The following is a 19,363-nucleotide window of genomic DNA, read 5'->3' as shown; positions in this document are numbered from 1 at the left end:
AGGCCACACAGAAGGCCTACTCTCAATGGCCATCACTGGAGCCACACAGACTACATGCAGGGTAACAAAATGAGAGAGATCTGTCATGGCTCATGTAGTGAGTAAACAAGCTCTTTGTGGAATTCAGTCAGATGATCTCGTCAATGTTTATCATTAACTGTCCCCTACATACTGCAGCAAAAGTTAAATAGGCCTACTGTCAGGTGCTTATAGCATATTCTTTTCTCTGGTGACTCTCAGGTGGCTTTGTAGCCTACATATGCACATAGTCTGGGGCAGGAAGAGGTTCCCTTTCTAAATATAACAGGACTACCAAAGTGAATGTCGAGAGAGAGAGATTTGCACTGAGGATTGACAATGGACTCAGAGTCATTATTCAGGGGAACAGATAACAACAATCTGAGACTTGGGGATCCTCGAATCACATTTCTACATGTTATTCTCATGTTAACACAGTGGCACAGTAATGCATCATGGCTCTTGTATTATGTCACCACTACAGCAGAAGGCGTAATAATTATTGATTTAACTAGAAATAGTGAAATAATCTGAAAGTCCGTATGGTTATCAGCGGAGCAGCTCCTCAATTGCTGAAGAAAGCCTTTCCTTTAAAAATATGCATCAGTTGATGCAATTCCATTTACATCATCAGAATCCAAGGGCCAGTTTCATTCTAGTGCCAGCGAGTTTTTCCGGTAAGAGTGTCTCAGCACTGGCTGTGGTCCAGCTAGAATGGCGCGGACAATCGCTAGCGCAATGCAGACTGTCTCTTTAAGACGTTAGTATTCATCAGGGAGCCATCGCCTATTGTGAACACCGCACCTTTAGGGACGCGTCGGATCATTTGATTGCCAGACACATACGAACGCACACGCATGGAGAAGCCACTATGGGATATACCTGGATTTTATTCGCAATTCAGATCCTCTTCACCATATTAACAGGTAAAACGATTGCGCAAAATTAATTAACTTATTTAAGGTGACTATAAATGTTTAGCTTAGTTTATGGGTGAGCTGAAACACCCTAGCTAGGTCAGAGTTAATTTAACAACTAGTCCACACTTTGTGGTGGATCCAGTTCTATGAAGACAAACACACTCGTTACCATTATTTGTTTAACTCTGTCAAAATACAGTTCTCTGATATCAACTGACATCGCTGACAATCAACAACACGGGACTTGCAGCCTTAAGTGGCCATGTGTGACTGAACGTTACGATTGTTTTGAAATGATTTCGATGACAGGTTAATTCATTTTCAGTCACCGACAGTATGTTTTGGGAAGTTATACCCCCTCAGGCAATCTTCTGCAACCGTCTAGTCTAACGCCAGCGAGGCAACAGGTGTGCCAGTGTGACAGTTACCTGTGACATTTTAATTATTTATTCGTCTGCACAATTGAGCGAGATTGACACTCTAATGTAGACTACACTTGCACAGGGCAACAATCCTTGGCCACGTTCTAAATTTACAGTAAACTATTGTGAATAGACACACACAAACAGACACAGGGAGAGGGAGGGAGAAGGGGAGAGAGAGAGAGAGACAGAAAGAGAGAGTCGCTTTACAATCAGTTGCTGATTTGTATGCAGGCTATGTTTTGAAAAACGTCAAACCACTTGGCAGAAAAACTACACACTGGACTGTAACGTTATAAATCAACAAAAACAGTAGACTGTCAAACCCTGTGACATCGTTCTGTTACCTTAGTGGGTGAGTCGCAGGACCAATGCACCCGTGCTTCAGTAAGACCAAAGTATGTTTCTTCTTGTGGGAGAGAGCATTAGGCAAATTAGATATGGGCCTGTACGAAAACATCAGCAGTTTTGCTGCCTAAAAACGAACCAAGCTTTAGATTTGGTTTGGCAAAATGATATAATTAAATTATCCAATGTGATACCTCCTCCGTATGAAATTAAAAAAAAACCTTCAGTTGTTGATTGCGCATATTTAGTTTAACCATTACTGACGTGTTCAATAATTATTAATGCATCCTTGATGTTGCTCATGACAATTGAGATATAACAGTAATTAAAAACGGCTAAACAGGGAATCATAAGTCAGGACTTAGTAAATTGTAAACTGTATTCATTGTAAACTCTATTCACTTTCATGTTTAATGTGTGTAATGTGCATCTTGTGGAACAAAGGGCAAATGGCTAGTATTCATGGCCCCTGTCTGTGATGTGTCCCCTGCTGTTGTCACCCAGGCTGGGCCAAACCTCAGGTCAGCCCAGAGTCTCCAGAGGTGGTGGTGCTGAAGGGCCGGCGGCTGCAGCTCTCGTGTCATGATGACCAGGGCCAGGTGAGGTGGCAGCGGGAGAAAGGTCGCAGGGTCGAGAGCAGGGTCGAGAGGGACGGCGGGGCCTCGATCGTCGTGACCTCCGTGCAGGATCAGCACATGGGTCGCTACACCTGCGTCAACGGAGAAACGCAGGAGGAGAGCTCCATATATGTTTATGTGAAAGGTAGCTCTGTGTATGTGTGTGTGTGTGTGTGTCTGTGTGTTGGTGTGGGTGTGTGTATGTGTGATTCTTGGCATGCACTCAACCAATAAGACCTTACCTGTTGCTTATGTCTTAACATTATTTTTTTTTCTTGTTTTCTTTCTCTCTTACTCTCTCTGTCCCTCCTTCTCTCTCTCTCTCACTCTCTATCTCTCGCTATCTCTCTTTCTCTATCTCTCGCTCAGACCCGGCGAATGCCTTTGTTCGCTCCAGGGTGAACGACCGCATGGTGCGTGAGGGGGAACCCTGTCTGGTGCCCTGCCTGGTGACAGACCCGGCTGTGGTGGACCTGAGCCTGCAGACCTGCGACGGCGGGCCGCTCCCCCGGGGCCTCATGTACACGGCCAGCCCCCAGAGGGGCATCCTCATCGCCAACATCACCAAGGATCAGGAGGGCTGCTACGTCTGCGCAGGAAAGCTCGGAGAGACTGCCGTCAAGTCCAGCCAGTACGCCATCGAAGTCCGGTCAGGTGAGTGATCTCACTTTTTTCACAGGAGATGACAACAAAGTGAAAGAGAAGGAGAGAGAAGGAAAGAAACGACAGAAAGACACGATGCACACAACACACAGCAAAGTTCACGGTCATTATTTTGGTGCTGCAAGAAGGTAGCTCAGTCCAGTGAATAAGAGGTGAGGAAAAAACAGTATTTAGATGATGGTCTGGCATGAGATGCCCACACACAGAAAGCTCCACTTTTGAGTTTATTTGTCAGGTGGTCAAGAACGTTGAAAACAATAATAATCTCAAAGACTTGGACTACCCTACCATACTTTATTTTAAGTGGCCTACTTTGTAATATTTACTCAATGAATTAGTCACTATATGGTGTAGATTTTTGGTGCAAGGGGTTGCTTGCTCATTCACTCCTATTTTTTAATTAGTGTGTTTATGTTCGCCTCTTCATGGTCACATTTACATAAGTGCAATGGTTTTGTCTTCAGTTCCCGACCGTGCGCCAGACATCAGTTTGTCTAGGAGAGAGAATGCCATTCTGACTAAAGGACAGGAGTTTGAGTTGGTATGTGCTGCCGCCAATGTCAACTATGACTTCAGCGTGAAATGGATCACTCCCGATGACACAGTAAGGAGACAACCTTATACAAATGTTTTTTTCTCGTTCCCTTCAGCTGCACGCTTCTCATATTTGAGAATATGAGTACAGTGAGTCAGTTGCACAGAACACTGCTTAAGATGGTGGTGATTCAATCATTGCTGTCTCTTCTGATGATAGACAGCACTTGAGACCAGAACATCTCACATCCAGCCTGGCTCCCGTGGTTACCAGCGCTCTGCAACACTGCGTATCGCCTCGGCAGTGGTGGGAGATTCTGGGATGTATCACTGCGAGGCACAGAATGAGAAAGGAGTCACTACTGCATCCATCCAACTGGATGTCTATGGTCAGTGGAGTCTCTGGGTAAACTGAACAGCTGTGCTTATCCACTCATTCAGATTCCCCCGCCTTAAGTCTACACCTGGACAATAAATAGACATGAAGTATTGACATTGATTCGTAAGTTCAACGGTCCGTTTGAGTATTTATTTTAGTCAAACACTGAAACTGTCTCGCTTTACAACAGGTCCTTGAAGTACTTTTGACAACAACAGCAGCAAACATGACACTTAACTGACACATTGTTACACAAGATCACCTTCAGCAAAGCCGTATTTCTGGGTGTGTGTTTGTGCTGTCAGAGCGAGGCTTCATCAACCTGACGGAGCCTGCGGAGAGTGAGCTGCAGGTCCGCGAGGGGGCCAGCCTGACGCTGCGGGCCGAGCTGGAGGCCTACCCCATGCCCACCACCCTCTCCTGGGCACACCAGGGCCACGAGCTCCGCAACACGTCTGAGCACGTCATCACCATACACAGGCACAGATACAGGTGCAGCGTACTTAGTAGATATGACAAGAAATAATATAGATTAAAGGCGCTCTAAGCGATGCTGGGTAACGTCACTTCTGTTGACTTTCAAACAAAACAGAGAGCTAGCTCGCTACTTCCTCCCCCTCCCTCCTGTGCTGCTCCCGTGCAATTGAAACTCTCCTAAACGTGCATCTCTTCTATGATTTGCTGGAACAGTTTGTTATGTTTTTATGGGCTAGGTTTGCCCAGGTTGTTTTTGTTGCCGTATTTGGAGCCTGGGCTGTCCACAGAGATCGCGTTTTTTACAGTGTATTCAGGACACAGACAGCTAGCGGTTGGTTAGGTGATGTTTACAGTAAGTGACAAAATGTTTTAGCCTAAAAAACGCGTGGCAACGCTTAGAGCACCTTTGATATAGAATGTAGAATGATATACGCTTCCACATGTGTTGATGTCATTTATAATGTAATGCAGTTGTTATAATTGTATTATTGATAGCACACTGTAATGGTCTCTGTTGTTGTGAATGTTGTTTAGGTACATCAGTGAGCTGAGGCTGGTGCGTGTTCACGGATATGAGGGAGGCATCTACACTTTCCAGGCCAGCCACAATGATGACTCAGCCAATCACTCATTTTCTGTGCATGTGATCTGTAAGTTCTGGTTACAGGATGTGGGCCTTCACATACCACACACACACACACACACACACACACACACACACACACACACAGACACACACAGAGACAGACAGACAAACGGCTTGTCCTCATCAAACCTCCTCTCTGTTTCCTCCTGCCTACCCCACCCCCCTCTCTCTCAATCTGTCTATGCACATTTCATTTGGAAAGACTATTTATCAGTATTAATAGGATTGTGCTGGCAATGAATGTACGGTGTGAATCATAAGCAAATTGTGCCATTCATCAGTGCTGTGAGATGATGTGCATGTACAGATGTTGTGTGTCATTCTAATGCATCACTCTCTGGAATTACTCAGGCTTTTAATGCATTTTTCCCCTCTCTTTCTTTCTCTCTTCCCTTCCCTCATTTATTTCTTTCTGTCGCTCTTACTCTGCCCCCCCTCCAGGTAAGCCTGTGATTGTGTCTCATGAGGGTCCAGTGGATGGACAGGTGCGCTGTGTAGCCTCAGGATACCCTGCTCCCAAAATCTTCTGGTACTACTGTGAGCCTCCACATACCAGGTACCCATATTTATCAGACCTATAAGCATATTTATCAGACCTATAAACATATTAATTTAATATTATATTATTAACATAATAAGATTTATAGCGTTACCCATATTTATGAGACCTGTATGGCCATATTTACAGCCCACGTCACCATAGAGACACTTAGTATGCAAACAAGCTTCTCATCCGTTACAAATACAGTTGAGTTTTCAGTTCTTCATGCATGGTTGGTCCTGGAGATGGTATTAGATTCCACCAGTAGGGCAACTGTTCTGCTTCCAATGACATATGTCCACTGTCTGTCTGTCTGTCTGTCTTGTCTGTCTGTCTGTCTGTATGTTGAAGAGTTTGTCTTTTATTCTGAGAAATGGTCACTGCCCATACCCATTCCGTTTGTCTTAATTGGCTTGATGCACAGTCTGTAACTCTGAATGGGCCCTTTGATGTCCACTCTGATTGGTGAACTCCCTTTGACCCGTGTGACCCAGGTGCTCGCTGCTGAATAATGCCACTGAGGAGGAGGAGGTCGCCATGGTAACCGTGTCAGGCACGGGTTTTGGGCGAAGCGTGGTGGAGAGTCGGCTGAACGTTAGCCAAGGGAGCTACCGCACACTGGAGTGTGTGGCCATGACGGAGGGAGACCAGGCGTACACACTGTTCTCCATCAGCGGTGAGAAGTGGACACACACACACAGGCATATACACACATACGCACACACACACACACACACACACGCATATACTCACATACGCGCACACACACACACACACACACACGCATATACTCACACATACACACACACACGCACACACATTAAAATGTGTGTATGTGTGTACAATTCTAATGTGTATAATTATTATTACAGCATAATTCTCCCTTTCACCCACACGTGCAGAGAGTCTGTTATTAGAGTAATCTGGCACTCAAACACGCCTCGCTACATTCATTTAGATACACAGATATGGGATCCACAATAATCCATAATAATCAGGCCAAAACACTCAGACAGAGGCATTGCTGGCAGATTGTGTATTGTTTTGTCATTATGACAGGTGGGTGTGTGTGTTATGACAGATTGAGATGGATTACTTTATGCCACGTCTGCACTCTGGGATTTAAATAAGAGATTATTTTCCCTCCAGTGGGGACAGGGAGCATGTAAACATGTAAACATGTTGCTATATCCTGTATCACTGTGTGTGTGTGTGTGTGTGTGTGTGTGTGTGTGTGTGTGTGTGGAGGGGGGGGGGGGGTTGTGTGTGCGTGTTTGTGTGCATTTGTGTGCGTGTGTGTGCGTTTAAAGGAGAGCGCATAATTTGGTGGCTATGGTTACTTGTGCATAGGTTATGTGTCCAGTCCATAAAATTATTTTAATTAAAATTTTTATTATAAAGAAATTTTTAATTTTAATAATACAGTAGATGACTATGTACTTGGTCATATCATGTTTTGACTAGTGTGTGTTTGTGTCTGTGTGTGTGCGTGTGTGTGTGTGTGTGTGTGTGTGTGTGTGTGTGTGTGTGTGTGTGTGTGTGTGTGTGTGTGTGTGTGTGTGTGTGTGTGCGCATGTGCGTGCGTGTGTGTGTGTGTGTGTGTGTGTGTGCGCACGCGCGCGAGTGTGTGTGTGTGTGTAATATACCATATGTTTGTCCCCACAGAGAACTCGGTGCCACACAAACTCTTTACCCCACTGCTGACTGCTGTAGTATGTGCAGCCACTGGGCTCAGTTTTATACTGGTGGTGCTTCTTTACAAATATATGCAGGTAACTCCTCACACCAAACTCATCTCTCACTCTATCTCTCTCTTTCTCTCGCTCTCACTCTCTTGCTCTCTCTCTCTCTCACTATCTCTCTCTCTACCTGTTACTGGAGTATTATGATAACCGTAGTTTTGAAATTCCCCACCCACATTATTCCCTCCCCACTCACCCTTATCTTATATTTCCACAGAAGCCCAAGTATCAAATTCACTGGAAGGTGATAGAGAGCATTCACGGTAACAACTACATCTACATAGACCCCACTCAACTGCCTTACGACCAGAAATGGGAGTTCCCTCGAGAGAGACTGCGGTTTGGTAAGTATGGAAAACAATACCAACCACTGCCAACCCAGTTCTCGTTCTGTGGGATTTTGTAGAGGTGTGTGTTTTTTGTGTTGTGTTGTGTTGTGAGATTTCTTTCATTTGGGAATTTGGTAGAGGCATTTATGCATCTCGATCTGGCACACTGACAAATCTCCAAACAAACCAATGCCTGCGAATGCAAGCCTCAAGCGTAATCTAATTTCTCTTGGCCTTTAATCCAATTACATGGTTCAAGCCTCTTAAGAGAAATATTTACTTTTCCTGAAATTTCAGCTAAAGGTTGTAATCACTATAAAAAATGCTCCAGACTGGGAATGTGAAGCATATTGAATTATACAAATCTGATATTTTGAAATAATCTGTATGTGTGTGTGTATGTGTGTGTGTGTGTGTGTGTGTGTGTGTGTGTGTGTGTGTGTGTGTGTGTGTGTGTGTGTGTGTGTGTGTGTGTGTTGTGTGTATGTGTTCAGGTAAAGTTTTAGGATCTGGTGCCTTTGGTAAGGTGGTACAGGCCACAGCATATGGACTCTGCTCTCCAGATTCTGTCACCACTGTTGCAGTGAAAATGCTTAAACGTGAGTTTCAGTTGTCCTTCAGTTTGTGTGTGTGTGTGTGTGTGTGTGTGTGTGTGTGTGTGTGTGTGTGTGTGTGTGTGTGTGTGTATGTGTGTGTGCCTATGAGACTGGATATCATCATGCACACACTCAAACAAAGCTCACTGATCCTCCCACAGCAAGTGCCCATTCCACCGAGAGGGATGCACTCATGTCCGAACTCAAAGTCCTCAGTTACGTCGGCAACCATGTGAACATCGTTAACCTGCTCGGAGCATGCACTCAGGGAGGTAAGAGGTTTTAAGCTCATGACATGAAGGCAGAGGGCTGAGACAAGGCTGTCCTATAACAAGGCTCTTAAAGTCTCTTAAATATCTTTCATGTCCTGCTAGGGAAATGTATTTATGTAAAAAGGAACAGCTTCATAGCCTTTCTGATGCCACACTGACATATAATGTGGAGAATGACGTCTCTGACATTGCCAGTGCGTGCCTAGAACACTGTTGTGTTGATTAGGTAGGATCATGACCCTTTTAGTCAGTTTATGACTAACTGGGTACCGTCTTAGTGCTTAATTCTTACATTGTGTTCCTTTAAAAGTTCCTGTTTTTATACAAACAGAAAACTAGTTTTACTGATTTCAGGTCTGTTAGATTGTTACAGTTTGAAGAATTTTCATGTAATCAAATGTGATCGATGTGCCGTGAAACGTGCTGTAATCTACTTCCTCTTTCTGTAAAGGTCCAACGTTGGTGATCACTGAGTACTGTTGTTATGGGGACCTACTCAGCTTCCTACGGCGAAAGAAAGAGGAGTTCTTCAGTTTGAAAACGGGGGATGGCTACTACAAGAACCTCCTGAGCCCACCCCAGCCCATGCCCATGAGGTGAGCCTCTGAGAGAGTGGGACACTTTCTCATACATTACGGTCTTGCATTTGTACATCTATTGTTTCATGTATGCTGCGTAAGACAATGATGTGTATGAACTGTATGTATGTGTGTGTAGTATGTAGTGTGTCATTTTTCTTTTATGGTTTGTCTCACTGGTATATGTACATGTATGGGATGTGTGTGTGTGTGTGTGTGTGTGTGTGTGTGTGTGTGTGTGTGTGTGTGTGTGTGTGTGTGTGTGTGTGTGTGTGTCTATGTGTGTGTGTGTGTGTGTGTGTGTGTGTGTGTGTGTGTGTGTGTGTGTGTGTGTGTGTGTCTTGCATTCACCAGGGATGGCAATGGTAATGGCTACATGCCCATGAGGTCTTATCAGAGGAAGCCTAACCTCTCTGGTAAGCTGTTCAAACACAACTCTGTAAGATACAGTACACAACTTCAGTTGATATGCTAAATTTCTGATTAATGTTGAAGCCAACCTTTACTGCTCATCCAGATAGTCCCAATTCTGTCCTGTTTCAGAGTGCTGTGGAGATAAGGATGACCTGTCTTTGGACACAGAGGATCTTCTCAGTTTCTCCTACCAAGTAGCCAAAGGCATGGACTTCCTCACGTCCAAAAACGTAAGACCACCCCTATTCCTGGTCACCAGGTCTGGAGGCCACACGTGAAGGGATCTTTCACTGAATAGCCAGTTTTCTTTGCTTGTATTTTCACTGAAATGCAAGCTTGTCTTTGCTTCCACCTTTATTAAATGACATCAGTCATTTCATCGTGATGCCACACCCCCACATGCCAGTCACTAATTCCTGCTGTAACAGGCAAAAAATGAAAATGGAAATGAAATTGAGTCTACTTTAAAGGCTGTCAGCCAAACAGTTATCACATATTAGTCTACCGTCTTGTAAAATAAAAGACTTATTAGTCAACCATCTTATTCAAATAATTCCTGACAGTGACGTGAATGTGTAATTGTCTTTTTGTAGCCTACATGTCTCGCAGGCCTATAGCCTACATTGGACGTAAAATATGTAGCCTAATGTTTTAGCAGAAATAGTCCTATTGAATTATTATTGTTAGGCTAACAATTACCAATTACCAATAAGTAAATATTGATTATTCACATTACTGCAAGCAAAAGGAATGAAAGCGAGCAGAGGACAATGGACATGGATGCATACGATCTCTTTCCAGAAAGCTTTGCTGGAAAAAACATAATTAGTTAAGCTATTCGAACTGACGCATATAGGCTAGGCCTATACAATGTTTTTAATATATAATTTTACATAGGCTACAGCTTTTAGGCCATTGATTTCATTAAAACATATGCTAATGATATTGATGAGCCCCCCCCCGGACGATATCATCGTCCATCATAATGTTTTACTGTACACATCGCATCGTAAAATGCCAATTTAGGGGACATTGCCCAACCCTAATCAGTGACCTGAGTGCTCCAGTGACCCATTCTGTCGTGCCATTCCTACGTCCCATTCCTGAGTCCTACTCCTACTCCAGGATTGTCTGACTACCCCCCTACCCCGGCACACATGTTTAACATTGTCCCTGTATTCCTCAGTGCATCCACAGAGACCTGGCAGCCAGGAACATCCTCCTCACCAAAGGACGAGTGGCCAAAATCTGTGACTTCGGTCTGGCCCGGGACATTGCTAGTGACTCTAACTACGTGCTCAGGGGCAACGTGAGTCACTTCTTGTGATGCATGAGTCCTTCCTGAGCCCTGTTCTGACATTAGTTAATATACCCTTTTTCGGGGCAGTGATAGCAAAGTGGCTAAGGAGCTGGGCTAGCATGCAGTAGCCTGAAAAGTCTGAGAAGTTGTGGGTTCAATTCCCAACTTCTGTCGTTGTGCCCTTGAGCAAAGCACTTCACCCCAAGCTGCGCTGGGGAAAATGGCCCTTGTAATATAATTGACATAATATGTAAGTCACTTTGGATAAAACTTCTGCTATATACATGTACATGTAAATGTACTCAATACAGGCTTTATGTGGATGAATCCATATCTCAGAAATGTGTTGCACTTTTGTTTGTCGTTTTTACTTCCAATCACTAAGGCACTATTGACGTTTTCCTGAATGGATGACACAAGTACAGAGTACAGTGCAGTATTTGATGTGACATGACTTATTTTCAGAGGGGAAACTTGTAATTGATTAGTGATAAAAAATTTAATTGTAGTGATAAAAATGACTAGAAGTACCATGTAGTTCTGGAAGCACTACACACATTCTGTATATTATACTAAGCACAACATGTCATGGACTGTCTTAGTTTCATGTTGATTGCATTCCTTTATAGGCCAGGCTCCCTGTGAAGTGGATGTCTCCAGAAAGTCTTTTTGAGGGAATCTACACATTTGAGAGTGATGTCTGGTCATATGGGATTCTGCTTTGGGAAATTTTCTCGCTTGGTAGGTCTGTGTGTTGTGGTTTGAATTGTCTAAAGCCTGATTTCTGCTTTATCAAATCTTAATTTTATCTTGTTAAAATATTTTCTATTAGCACTGTTTTTTACAGTTTTTTCTGATTGCTTAAGCACATTTTTTGTAACTATGGCTTTTTTTGCAAAACTCTACACACAAATGACAAAACCTCTCACCCAATCAGCAAAACATTGTAGTTCTCTTGCAAAAGCTAACACACCTTGCTTAACTCTTCACACCTTCGTAAAAATGGTGTTTTCGTATCTAACAGTAAACACAAGCCATCACAATAGTAAGCACACAATGTGCCAACAACACACTGATGGTATGAATAAAAAACACATCTGGCTTTTGCTTTCTCTGTGCACAAGGTAGACTATGTCAGTTTGAGGTCATACTTTTGTCATAGTTCTGTAAACATACAGGGATCCAAACTTCAAGTATTAGTGTTTATTTACACTCATCAAAACAAACACAAGTGTGTTTTTCCAAGTCAAAACACAAAATAGCATTTCACTGAGACAAAACAAATCAGTCTACATCGGGTCGTCTCTCTCAAAATTTCGTCTACATCACATGCAATGTCCTAGTCCAAAGCACCGGGGAAAATATATTCTGGAATGCCGTATCCAGGCCTGACATGACAATATCCCCACATGTAGACTGATTTTTTTGCCTAAAGGGCTATTTCTAACTCCTCTTCCCCCTCCCCATCCTCCTCTTGCTCATTCTTGTCCTCTTCCTCTAACTTCACCTCCTTGTCCTTGTCATTCTCTCCCTCTCACTTCTTCACCTCCGCATCCTCTTCCTCCTCTTCTCTCTCCTACTTCTTCACCTCCACGTCCTATTCTTTGCCTCCTCTAATTCTTACTCTTCTCACTCTTCCTGCTCCCTCCATTGTACCCATTGTACATTACCTGTGGCTTAGGCTGATTGCAAAGTGAACTAATTATCTAAAACAGTTTTCACATGAGAAAGTGTGCCAGAGAGTTGGCAAAATAGTAAAAATAATAGCCATACATGTGTATAGATTTGCTAGGAGTGTGTTGATCATTTGGAAATTGAGTGTAAAGCATGAGTTGTGTTTACAGTTCCGCAAAAAGAGTGCTGTGCAGTAAATTGTGCCTACAGTTGTGCAAAGTGTGTGTTACAAAATTGCATACTGTGTGCAAAGCAGTGTTTGTGTTTTTAGTTTTGAACTCAGTGAGTGGTTTTGCTATAAGTATTAAATAGTTTTAGGAATTGTGCTATAAGAATCACAGTTGTGTTTAAGCATTCAGAAAAAACTGTAATACATGAACAAAATGATAGAACTGAAGTTTAGAAGTACTGTACTGTAAGATGTTGGAACATACAGTATTCCTGTTGTGATAATAGTAGTTTTTGTATAGTAGCTTGGCAGTTGACTGATCATGACTCTGCAGTCTGTGACCTCTCATACCGCCTGTCATTTCTTGCACAGGTAACAGTCCTTACCCTGGCATCCATGTTGGCGCCGACTTCTATAGGATGATCCAGGATGGATTCCGGATGAGCGAGCCAGAGTTTGCACCCAGTGAAATGTAAGAGATGGCAGTGTGTGACTACCACGGTTCCTTGTTTAAAAATTTGATTTGTCATGGGTTTCTTATTAAGTAGCACACACAGTATCTGTGTGTGTGTGTAAATGTATGTGTGTGTAAGTATTTGTGTATTTATATGTGTGTGTAAGTGTACGTGGTGTGATGTGTGTATACGTGTTAGTGTGTTGTGTATGTTTATGGGCATGCATGCCTATATGCGTGCGTGTAACCTGACGGGTGAGCGTAACTGAGAACGTAACTCTCTCTGCTCCGTCAGCTATGAGGTGATGAGGTGTTGCTGGAGCACAGACCCCCTGAAGAGGCCTTCCTTCAAGAAGCTGATGGAGAGGACCGAGGTCCTGCTGTCGGAGCACACCAAACGAGTAGGCACCTGACCACTCTGCTTCTATTACAGCTGTTGCCATGGCTCTGTTAGATGTACATTTTATTTGCATTTTATCATGTGTAATTACTTGAGCCAGATGTAAAGTAATGTAATACGTTACACGCTATACAATCCACACGTGCAGGGGAGCTGTGTTTTTATGCTTTAACACCCTTGGTCTACTATTAGGAAACGTTTGTACGGTTTCACATCTTGTACCTGTGACCAGACCGTCTCCTCTGTTCCCCAGGAGTACCTGAACCTACTCGGCAGCACCATCAGTAATGGAGTTGTTGCACCTCCGGAGAGCCAGAGGGCGCCGTCTCAGAGGCTCAGCTCAGTGAGCAGCACCACAGCCCCGACTCAGCCTCTCCTCTCTAGCTCTGACGTCTTCCTTGAGTACAACTCTGTCTGAGTGCTCGGCTGGTCCAGACGGTCTGCTGACCGTCATCACCAGACCCCCCCCCCCCCCCATTCAGCAATGCCCAAAATAAGAGCTAGTCATATTGCTGTGAATGACTGCATGGCCCACCTGGCTCTGGACCGTTATGGAGGAGTCTGCAATTACCGGCATTCTGTGGTAGTTATAATCATTTGCATATGATCTGTAGTCTCTGTGCAGATAATGGGATCTGAGGCTTTTCCACACAATGAAAAACATGCAAATGAATCACCCATCTGGTCTTTCAGCTGCGTTATCAACTTCATGAGTTTTGTCTGGTGAAAATATTTCAACCTGCTCCCATTCTTGTTTAACCTCTATACTTATGCAGCTTTTAGAAGTTAAAACCAACCTTCAATTGGCCTTTTAACATCTTAATGTTGTATGTCCTATATTGCTTGATAGAGTCTCCCTGACCACCTATATCTGACGTTTATCATCATCCTCTAGGTGAGGGCTAAGAAAAATGCCTTTTAAGTTTCCTCTAAGTGTGGCTGGACTCCATTTCATTGTATTGATTGCTGTGGTATTTCGGGGGAAGCTGAGTCAGCACAGGGTGAAATAACACTTTGTCCATTATGTGATGCAGAAGCAGAAAACAACACTTGGGTCACGGTGGGTCAGGCGGTGCTGAGAGGGGGAACGCAGCCTTTGACTGTTGTTATTTATGGCCATTGAAAAATGTGATCTCATTTTTTCCATTTGCCCTTGTACATAGATCAATTCTGTGTAGCTTGAGACTTGTTTTTTGTACAGTACACAAGATGATATAAGTTCACAGATGGGCTAAAGGTGTACATATTTGCAGTGAAGTTTTACGTGTGTGTGAGAGAGTGAATTTAAGAGAACTCATGCAAATTGATGTGCCGTTAGGCATGTTAAGACTTGTGTGTCTCAAATGGAGTTTGTTTTAAAGTTCGGAAGTTTTGATACAAGGATGAGATTTATTAAATAATGTAATGTGACTGGTTACCCTGGTTTCATTGTTTATTTTTACATTTACAGACATTTTATGTTCATTAAAAAAACAGGAGACAGATATTACATATAGTTTGTTGTATTGTTTATTTTAATATTGAATATTAATAAGGGGCAGAGGTTATTGGCAAACTCGTCTACGAAACTGTTGCAAAATTATGTGATATTTCATTTGAGACACCATTGTGAAATTATTTTTTTTGTAAGCATACTTCAATGACACACTTTATACTGTAGTGTAGCACCATAGAACATCTCAAAAACACTCATGTTGTTTACATACAGTATCAATGATGACAAAATGAACATGTTCATTGTTCTGAATAAGGCTGAAAAGCCAGTGAGAAACCTCCAGCTCTCCTTCCATGGGATTTCTGCACAACTCACACCTTCCCTCTTACCTGTTCCACAAGAAAACTCTGCAGAACTTTGGAGATTTTATGGGGCATGTTGAGCTGATTGAGCATTACAGACATGACTCAGTCCATCCATATACTTGGCATACATTTTGGAGGGGTGCTGCACTTGAGTGACATCTGTGTTTGAGGAATACACCACTGAATAATAAATGCATTGTCCATGAAAACAAACAGATAAAAATAAAAACACCAACCAACAACAATAGTAGCAACACCAACAATAACATCAACAACAAGTAAACAAGGGGATGGTTTTAAAAGAAGGAAGGTCATATTTGGAAGTAGATCGTTCAATCAAGCCTGAGTGTCACAGCTTGTTTAACTACACTCTTTTTTGTCTCTCTTCTGACAAACCACTTCTTCAGCTCAACAGTGACGACGGTCTTCTTTGCCCACACTATCTATTCCCTGCACAATTAAAACTCCTTCAGCCGTAAGAAAATAAAGTAGGTTCTGATTTCCATTATATAAAAAATGTTTCCAACAATAAGGATTATGTTTGAGACTTCAGAGGTAAGCATCTAACCTAGCCGAAGAGGAGGTCTCTAGAATGGTTTGTTTACTGCAAAGCAAGAACTGATTGGTTATCGCCAGGAGTAACACATGGTGAACCCCTGTGTGATAATGACATCACAAACCATCCACACTCATGCTCATTTACATCCTCCCAACACACACACACACACACACACACACACACACACACACACACACACACACACACAGTATCTATATGTTGAAGCTCTCACAACGTTGCATTCAAATGACGTGTGCACACACACAATCGTGTTGCACAAATAAGTTTAACTGTAATGTGCAGACATCCTCCCAAATGGAAAACTACACACTGTACACCATACGCATACAAACACAAAGACTCAAACCACACTGCGCACACACACACACACACACACACACTACACACACACGCGCCTCAAAAAGCATAGGGTAAGATCCAACTGACGCCAAGGCGTGCATTAGATATGGCTTACTGTAGCTGTGCAGCAGTGGGGGAAGCGGAGGCTGCTCTGGCCCCACCTCCTTCTTCCCTCACTCAAATCCTATCAAATCCTTTGCCCAGGGCAGAGCTGAGTACAGACTGTGTGTATTCCTATACCTGAGAGACACGGAGAAACATGCGTACCATGGAGCGTCAATATCATTAGCAAGTTATGTAAGACACCTGGGCTGGAAGAACGTTCTCACTTTCTTTCGCTCGCGCTCACACACACACACACACACACACACACATCCAAGTGCTCCGACAATTATAAGTGCTCGCATACAAACATTATCCTGGGGTGAGTATTTCAGAAAATCTGTCAACACATAAAAGTGAGGAAGCATGTTTTAGGGCCTGTGTCCAACAATCACGTTTTTTTTCGCCGACACCGGCAGTTTTTTTTTCTGCAGCGCTTAGAGTGCTTAAAGCTTAAATCTATTCAACTTTCAGAACAGCGCTGGGCTCTCCAATGTCACTTCTCTCACAACGACTGTAACCTAGCAACAATAAACACTTGACCGAAGCCAGTTAAATTTACAATTAAAAAGGGCCTTGGGGCCCTTGGGGCGTCAGCAGCCAGACCAACAGATACCCCGTCTCTGCAGGTATCTCCGCCACCTGGCAGGAGACGCACTGAGGTTTAAGGAGCAAAAGGTCAGTGTCTGACGGTTCCCAGCTGATAAGCTGGACAGGCCCCAAAAGAAGTGTGTGGCCTGGCTCTCAACGAGCAGAGGCAACATGGGGGAAGGTACATCAGGCTGAGGCACCCGGGGAGGTGGCAGGCATGAACACCAACGCTAACTATTTAACAGGTAGCTTCAAAAACACAGCAGAAAGTTCATACTAGTTCACCTGTTGGCACTTCATTGTATAGAGATGAAATTTTGACAGGTATATTCAAGCATTTTTAAACTAAGGTTCCTCTAGCAGGAGGGCTAACTGTATGCATTTACATTAACATACCTATAAGGAAAAATAATGTCTATGGAAGTTGCGCAAGTGTTCCATTAAATCCTAAATTCTCTGTATTAAACAAACTGTGACACACTCTCAAGAATCCCTATGGACCAGTCAGAAGAAACTGTAGATTAAAATAAAAAAGGCAATCCCCTCCCCCCTGTTTAGAACAATACAAGAACATTAAAAAAATAATAATCATAATAATCAAAATCAAAACAAAAACTAGGAATAAAAGTTTACACTGGTCATGCATCTTATAAAATACTCGCTTCTGTTGTTCCTTTATGTGGGGATATTTACAGGTTATGTTACATAGGGACTGTACAGGGAGTCCAAGTCCGTTTGACGTCCACTGGTCAGTCAAAGCTCTTAGGTGCACATAAGAATCCACAGACACAGCAGCCTTCTTCTGAGGTTTTGGTGAAGATGACAACCAGCAAAATGTTTTTTTTTTCCATTTGAATAAATAATTATTACTATTTCTTTAAAAAAAAAAAAAACAGACACCTTTGATTGAAAGCTGATGAAGGAAGAAGTGGAGGAACCCAGCCAAACTGTTACCATGGTCAGGGGTGGGTGGGGAGGAGTTGGAGGGTAGGGTCCTGTGCAGTGTTCGATTTCGTGATGGGCACAGCAGCGAGTTCCTTTGAACGCCAGGATTTCTCCTCTTACCCATGATTCAATTGTGGAAAGCTAGAAATCATGAAAATGTCTGTGGTCCTGTAACAATACTGAGCTTCTCAGGACGATTAACAATAACAATAATAAAAAAACAACTAAAAAAAAAAAACCAAAAAAACACACACACTCCAATCACTGGACCAGAAGAGGGCAAAAACAAACTCAGGAGGTCAGTTTGACTGGCTCCTGAGATGATGAAAGCCCACCCTTTGGTTTATCGTTATTGGCCGTTTGCACCATCAGTCCGGTGATTGGACAGGGTTTTCTGTTGCTTTTGAGTCTGAGGCTTCAATTGTTGTTGACGGTGCTGCTGCTGCTGCTGTGGTTGTTGTTGTTGACGTTGTTGCTGGGGTTGCTGCTGCGTGGTGGTGGTAGTAGTGAAGGTGCCCTGCTGCTGAATGGGGAAAGCTGCCTGCAGGATGAGTTGAGTAGGCTGGTTACCGTGGAGAAGACGGGTCCCCTGCAACCACACACACACACACACACACACACACACACACACACACACACACACACACACACACACACACACACACACACACACACACACACACACACACACACACACACACACATGCGCACGCACACCCACACCCACACCCACACCCACACACACAGCAAGAAGGTCAGCTCCAAAAAGATTCCATGGCCAAACACAAAAACACTATCAGCAGGACTGACATTTGAAACCCAAATAAACAGCCAGATATAAAAACAGCCATACACATCCCAACAGCACATCTATCTATAAATTCTGTGTGTGTGTGTGTTTGTGTGTGTGTGTGTGTGTGTGTGTGTGTGTGTGCTATTCGCATATCTCTCGAACCGATGGTCCGATTTATTTCAAAACATGGAAGGTGTCTTGCTAAGGGCACGAGTAAGTGCATTGCCAAGTTTGACGTTGTTTGGATAAGAAATGTATAAATGTAAAAAATATCATTAAATATATTGGTAAAAGACGCACACATTGTTTTTCTCCGCTTTACTGTAGCCACTCCCCCTCTCACACAGCACAGCGCAGAACCATTGACAGAGAGGGTAACCAGAGTTTTGGCAGCCCTGAATCAGGGGGCACAGCACGGTATGGAGTGGCTATTCAAAATGACGTAAAAATTATGTACAATAAACTGACACTTCGAATAGCCCAAACTACTTTGGACTTAAGACTTTGAATAAACAAACGACAATTCCGACTGCAAGGTCCCAAGTTGAAACGAGCGATAGGCTAATGGTCCTAAATTTAAGGACGTTTCAGAATGCCACACAGCTAGACAACGAGTGGCCGACATAGCAACAGAGCAACATAAGTCACTTATGCTACCAAATACTGTTTTTGAGTCACATTGTTGCAAATCTCATATGATGCATCTTTCTACAAAATGGT

General features: G+C 43.2%; 2 protein-coding genes across 9 annotated transcripts in view; one reads left to right on the top strand and one right to left on the bottom strand.

Annotated features, from left to right (window-relative positions):
- The first annotated feature begins 862 nt into the window (after positions 1 to 862).
- kitb (KIT proto-oncogene, receptor tyrosine kinase b) lies at positions 863 to 14,910 on the top strand. Its single transcript, XM_076294045.1, has 21 exons — positions 863 to 944; positions 2,213 to 2,470; positions 2,695 to 2,979; positions 3,453 to 3,592; positions 3,743 to 3,911; positions 4,207 to 4,393; positions 4,913 to 5,028; positions 5,466 to 5,580; positions 6,060 to 6,241; positions 7,231 to 7,337; positions 7,525 to 7,651; positions 8,131 to 8,235; positions 8,394 to 8,504; positions 8,956 to 9,100; positions 9,437 to 9,498; positions 9,626 to 9,726; positions 10,683 to 10,805; positions 11,426 to 11,537; positions 13,012 to 13,111; positions 13,389 to 13,494; positions 13,747 to 14,910. The coding sequence occupies exons 1-21, from the start codon at positions 890 to 892 to the stop codon at positions 13,909 to 13,911; spliced, it is 2,871 nt and encodes a 956-aa protein (XP_076150160.1). The 5' UTR covers positions 863 to 889; the 3' UTR covers positions 13,912 to 14,910.
- A 69-nt stretch (positions 14,911 to 14,979) lies between these two features.
- Positions 14,980 to 19,363, bottom strand: part of clockb (clock circadian regulator b) — a 33,356-nt gene continuing 28,972 nt past the window's right edge. For all 8 annotated transcript variants that reach the window (XM_076294051.1, XM_076294046.1, XM_076294049.1 and 5 more), the window contains one exon: positions 14,980 to 18,439. In XM_076294051.1, coding sequence (XP_076150166.1) covers positions 18,200 to 18,439 — 240 coding nt within the window. In that variant the 3' untranslated portion in view covers positions 14,980 to 18,199. The remainder of the gene's footprint in view (positions 18,440 to 19,363) is intronic.

The sequence above is a fragment of the Alosa pseudoharengus genome, unplaced genomic scaffold (assembly GCF_046254945.1).
Source record: "Alosa pseudoharengus isolate Yale_2024_CS ecotype anadromous, Long Island Sound unplaced genomic scaffold, YU_APseudo_1.1 YU_APseudo_1.1_scf_2, whole genome shotgun sequence".
In the NCBI taxonomy this organism is placed as follows: Eukaryota; Metazoa; Chordata; class Actinopteri; order Clupeiformes; family Clupeidae; genus Alosa; species Alosa pseudoharengus.
The sequence above is the reverse complement of the archived record's forward strand: the minus strand, read 5'-3'. Positions and strand labels throughout refer to the sequence as shown.